The 6,237-nt window shown below is 39.7% G+C and overlaps 1 protein-coding gene across 1 annotated transcript; it reads right to left on the reverse strand.

Moving 5' to 3' along the window:
* Nucleotides 1-1,561: 1,561 nt before the first annotated feature.
* On the reverse strand, nucleotides 1,562-3,190 carry ccr10 (chemokine (C-C motif) receptor 10). The gene has a single exon (XM_071914819.2). It carries the CDS (start codon nucleotides 3,188-3,190, stop codon nucleotides 2,066-2,068), a length of 1,125 nt encoding a protein of 374 aa, XP_071770920.2. The 3' UTR covers nucleotides 1,562-2,065.
* Nucleotides 3,191-6,237: the final 3,047 nt, after the last annotated feature.

Raw genomic sequence — 6,237 nt, forward strand, 5'->3', positions numbered from 1 at the left:
AATACATCCATAAATATATACAAACATACTGTATAGCAGTGACAAATTTAATAACAACATACGGAAACACAAACTGAACAAAAAGCAACATCCATTATAGGATAACTCTGGACTTAGTTTTGTCACATACTTATGATACTAGAGTCTGTACGTGTGTTTCTGTAGGCAAGATGATGTTTGATGTTTGCAGGGGTTTGTGTGTGTGTGTGTGTGTTTGTAACAGTCATTTGGAATCAACACGTTATATACAAAGTTATAGAAATAATTAATGGAATATTTAATTTGAAAGGCAATTGTTACAAAAAATTGCCAGCTGCAAAGCAAACTAGCTGAAGTGGTGAAATTATCTAACCAGAATGAATGTTTGTGGCTACTTTGAATTAATATAGTTAATCAATAGATATGCTAGACTACTAATGGCACCCCTGTGGACCACACACTGCATGGGTATATTGGCCTGTGAGCACATCTTGGCCGTGGAAACACACTTACTGTACCTGCTACTTAGAAGTTGTAGTAAAAAACATCTTCCTTTCTCCACTCAGTAGCAGCTTTCATAGCTGAAGGCCAAATTGACTCAGTGTGTTTGAAATGAATTTCAGTCACCACTACTTGAAACCTCAAGGGTATTATCACAAAGTCTCACACAGAGGTAAAATAAAATCATTTTTTGTTGAGGCATTGGAAATATATCTGCTTGTATGTAGTACCCTAATGTATTTTATGTTGCTTTCTTTGTGGCTGGCGGACAGAGGAGACTTGAGGAATTATTTGCATCAAAGTTTATTCGCAAAAGTGAGTGGAGAAAAATATACATCAAAACAAAAAAATAAACCAATATCAAATGCAGACAGGAAGGATATGACAATTTAAAAAAATGGATTGGAACTTTTTGAAATAAAGGTGTCATTTTGCAATATACATGGTGCAGTATATACATTATGTTTAAAATTCATAAAACCAAATTACCGTACATTAATGTTATACTATCAAACTCCAGAAACAGCTCATATAGGCCTATTTTAATCATTTTATTGTTAAGAAAAGTTTGTTACAGTATCATTTCAAGCCATGTATTTATGCAGTATAAAATGACCCCCCCCCCCCCCCCCCCAGTATAGTATCTTTAAAGATCCCATTAAATGGAAATCAGAGGTTAGTTCATGACATGTGACTCTGATAAAAAAAAAAGTAAATATGGATAATAATAACAATGATAACAATGATAATAATAATAATCACAAACAATGGAACAATAGAATGCATGACAATTGTTCACATCAGCATCTGAGCACACAGTATTTGAGCAGATTGCAATAAAGACCAAAGAGAATATTGTTGAAGAAGAAATATTATTGTAATCAAACGTTTGTTGACTTGTTGTAACTTATCACAATCAGTGTGCCTTTTTTGGAATTGGTGGCATGCTAATCTGTGGTACAACAAAAAGGTTGCACTTTATTTGGATAGTCCAATGCTGATACTGAATTTACTATCAAGTGACTATAATGTGTCACTAAAAATTTATTGAGTTTCAAGTCATACTTACAATAGCGTGGAAAGTAGTCAATACTGTAGATATTAAAGTCTGGGTTAGGGTTAATCTTCGGGCTGAAGGTAGGGTTAGAATTAGGGTCAGGTTGGGTAGGGTTAGGGTTAGGGTTAGGTTAGGGTTAGGCTATGGTAAAGTTTTGGGTTACATAGTCTGTAGAGATGCAACAAATAGGCAAATGAACATCTACGTTTTTTCACCTGTTGAGTATCTTCATTGGATCCAAATAAAGGGTTACCCAAAAAAATATATACATGTCAACCTGGAAATGAACACCAAGCTCAGCACTTCAGCACAGTAAGAGATGTCAAGCCATAATGCTACGCCCCCGAGTGCATGTTGAGAACATTTACAGGAAGGATGACAAAAATATATTTTTTTGGCTATTTTGGGTTCAAATTTAGTTTATAATATGCTATTTTTGGTGAATCATGATTAAATGCATAGCTTTGCAAATCCAAAAAAAGTTTATGGGTTCTTTAACAAATTTAAAGACCACTCCATGAAATATTATTAGGCTGCTGGAAACTGAAATTTGGTGGCAGGTGCCGTCTCCATGCTGGAGTGACTGCGGTCAGGGGAAGTGGGAGAGAAAGCTGACAGCGTGGTGGCAGCCGGGGAGGAGAGCGACATGGAGACGCAGCTCTCCGACTTGAACCCACGCATGCAGCCTGCGTCGTGGAAGAGCCTCAACACATCGCTCCGGAAGCGCACACCAACTAGGGCGTAGAGGACGGGGTTGAGGCAACAGCGGGTGTACGCCAAGGTGCAGGTGACGTACTCTAACAGGAGGGCGCAGAACTGCCCCGCCATTTTGCGCGACAGCACCACGGTGTAAGGCAGCTGGAAGACCATAAACACCAACACCAGCACCACCATCAACTTCAAGGTACGCTGCCGATGCCACCCCTTGCCCCGCCCCTGTCCCTGCCCCTCCCACAGCACCTGAGCAATCAAAGAGTAGCATATCACCATGACAAAGAAGGACAGGCAGAAGACAGCGATGATGGCTCCATTGGTGACCATTTTGACTTTTCCACTCCTTTGCATCCCGCAGTATGCTTCCAGACCTGAACCTGACACCCCAGAGAACAGGATCTCAGGCATACTGAGGAGCAACGCGACCACCCACACACCTACAGCAGCTACCTTGCCTCCTGTTAGTATCTGGCTACGCAACCTGAGCACCTCTTGGGCCCGTGCCACCACCATGTAGCGGTCAATACTAATGCAAGCTAGCAGCAGCAGCCCGCTGTACGTGTTGATGGCGTAGCAGGCGCGCGTAGCCTTGCAGAGGGGACTGGAGAAGATCCACCCCAGGTAAGTGTCGACGGCCTGCAGCGGGAGCGTGAGGAGGAGCAGGAGGTCAGCCAGCGCCAGGTGGAAGAGGAAGACGTCGGTCATGGAACGAAGCTGGAGGCGTCGGTAGAGAGCGAAGGTGGCGATCACCAGGGAGTTTCCCAACATGCCCAGGGGGAAGATCAGGCAGAAGACACAGGTCTGGAACATTTGGATGGTCAGCTCCTGCTCATCAGGTTCACACATCTCATGAAGTGAGTCGTTACCATCGAGGTAGATGCTCGTATCAAAAGTGGAGCTGTAGTCATTGTAGTCTGTTGTCGCATCATAGTAGGCCATAGCTGGAGGCAAATAAATAAAGACTAATCAGGTTCATTTGTACCATAGAGATGATAGTAGATTTTGTTATAGGAAGCTGCAATTAATCCATAAAAAATAGCACTCTTGTCATATACAAGTCAGGTCAATGTTATTGTCACCCCAACTTTGTTGATAATTCAAAGTTTCTCGAGAATTAAAGTGAAGTACAAAAACAAAAAAAACAAAACTTGTTTGCTATGTTACAAATGTGTTTCATGCATGCTGATTACTTACTGGAGAATCATTCAGTAGTGTTTTGCATTTAACTCCCTATCTTTTGTGTTTCAGAGCAGCAGCCCACATAAGGTGATGTTATCTGAAGGTACAGAGGAGCAGTTTCTTAGCGGTTTTTGAACTGCTGAGTAGGCCACTTCAAGCCAGGAGGGTCAGCTGTCCAATTAGCCTCTGATTGTTGGTTGGGAGAGGTTTCTGATCTGCTGAGCAGGTGGCTGTTTCAAGCCAGCAGGTTCAGCTGTGCCATTAGTCTACTAATGCTGAGACTGATGACAGCGATGATTGAAAACCTTCTATTATGTGCAAAGAGTAAGCCTGTTTGGTCTGTTGTGAAATGGTGTGACAGTTTGTCCAACTCCACATCCATAGTTTAGAGCAGACTACTGTAGAGTACATAACATGACATCATTATATGGGGAAATACTAATTCATACACAATCGACTTGTGAGACACTTTGATCAACCCTTCCTGCTATGTTGTACAGTTTGAGTAAGGAGCAGATATTTCAGTCATAACACACCAGGTTGCGTGGCACATAACATTATTATATGAGGAAATACTAATTTCTATACAGTCAACTTGAAATGAGACACTCTGATCAACCCACCCAGCTATGTTATACAGTTTGAGTAAGCAGCAGATATTTCAGTCATAACACACCAGGTTGCGTGACACTGGCATCAGGCCGTTGGCACAGGGGAAATCGTGGGTAGCCTGAAGGTCTACAGATCAGTCAGTGTCGCGTGCTAACAGCCTTTATAATCGGTTTCCACTGTCACCTTTTTTCATTTCATCTTTCACCCTGACACTGTAACTGCTGAGGTTATAGGCAATATTAAATTGTTTTGGTTTGATTTCTCTAATAACTTTATTCTAACTCATAGCCTTTTTGCTAGTGGAGACTGGTGTAAATTGGCTTCCTTGAAAGGTAAGGAGAGTTACTGTAAACAGGAAAACATTTTATACAGTCTAGTGAGCAGAGCATTGTTGAGTGTCTGAAAGCTTGAGTTTTCCCCCGGCGGGTATTTCCTTTTAACAAGGATTATTTCAAAGTTGAATTCTTTTGAACAAAAACATATGATTCAAATATTTTACTGATTCACAGTAGTAATAGCCTATACTTGTCCACTGCAAATAATGACTCATGAGACAAAATTTGATTTAGTGTGAATGTGTATTTTTACTGCATGCCTACAGTAATGGGGAAAGCACTAATATTTTGTGTGCTGTTAAATGTAGTCTTAGTCAAAGCTGAAGCAATGTGAATTTTAGGTACATCACTGAGGCAGCTGAAGGGATGTCTCCTCTCTCAACAAACATAAATATAAGTCGTGGGTGGGTTATGATTTGTGATGAGCCACAGCCACACTGCCAGACCGTTTTGATTCATGAACTGAGAACAGTCCTGTATTGACAAGCCGCTGCATTTGCAAAGGGATGACAATAAGACAAGATTCTCACAATTTCAAGTACTAATACACCCTGCAATATAAAAGATTGAAAATTATGAAATCAGTGATGATACATTCATCAATTTTAAAGTGATAAATTAAGAAATACTTAAGTTTGGAATTGCATATGCATTTTAAATGGTTCCATTTGTGTCTTGATTCTGAGTACAAAAGCTTTTATTTTGGCAAATAGTTAAAAAAATTTGACTTTTCATGTGCATAATGTTTTTTTAAGATATAGATATACAATAAATCTTCAATTCCGATTGCGTAACATTATTATTCATAATAGTTGTTTCTAAAAGGTCACTTTGAAAATGTATAGAATTAGAAAAAAAACAGCCAATTTTAATGGCCATAGATAAAGACGAGTTCAAATAAATTCTCTCAATGCAGAACTCCATTGAAAATGCATATCTTAGCCGTGGAATACTTTAGGCTTTATATATGTGAAAACATTTTTTTTTTTTTTTTTGCATTTTGTGTCTTTAACCTGTTGTCTGGTGTCAAATAGCCAATTCTATAGCATTTAGTCATACACCGCCCACAAGGCCTGCTGTATTTCTTTTTACGTTAAGTATATTGTTTTGTGCTACAATACCCTTTTTAACTGTTAAGGAATACATTTTAAGCAAAATGGGCCAGCTGTCCAATCAGCCTCTGATTGTTGGTCGGGTGAGGTTTCTGATCAGCTGAGCAGGTGGCTGTTTCAAGCCAGCAGGTTCAGCTGTGCCATTAGTTTATTAATGCTGGTTACATTTTTCTATTATGTGCAAAGAGGAAGCCTGAGTGTAGGTGTAGCGCGATGTGATTGGAATGTGGCTAAAAACTAAAACTAAAATCCTCAGGCAATACTTAGCCTAGATTGTGGAACAAGAAATCATCACATCAGATCCTTTGTATTGGTAAAAGTAGCTTTTCAGTTACATTTTGTGGTGTTGATACAGTTGTCTGTTTGTGCAACAGCCAAGACTAGAGCACATTTGGGTTGATGATATTCAAGACCTTTCTGTAGCATGTGTTAGCTGTTTTGACAGACAGACTTATAATGCATATTATGTGAATACGTGGTTTACATTCATTCGGTCTGTTTGGTCTGTTGTGAAATGGTGCAAGTTGGACAGTTTGTCCAACTTGTCTGGTGTGATTAATTATTATCCATAAACTTGCAGCTTTCCCATAGTCACGGCCTCAGTATTGATAACTCCACCACATCCATAGTTTAGAGCAGACTACAGTACATAACATAACATCATTATATGGGGAAATAATAATTCCTACACAATCGACTTGAAAGTGAGACACTCTGATCAACCCACCCAGCTATGTTGTACAGTTTG

The sequence above is a fragment of the Centroberyx gerrardi genome, chromosome 20 (assembly GCF_048128805.1).
Source record: "Centroberyx gerrardi isolate f3 chromosome 20, fCenGer3.hap1.cur.20231027, whole genome shotgun sequence".
NCBI classification, from domain to species: Eukaryota; Metazoa; Chordata; class Actinopteri; order Beryciformes; family Berycidae; genus Centroberyx; species Centroberyx gerrardi.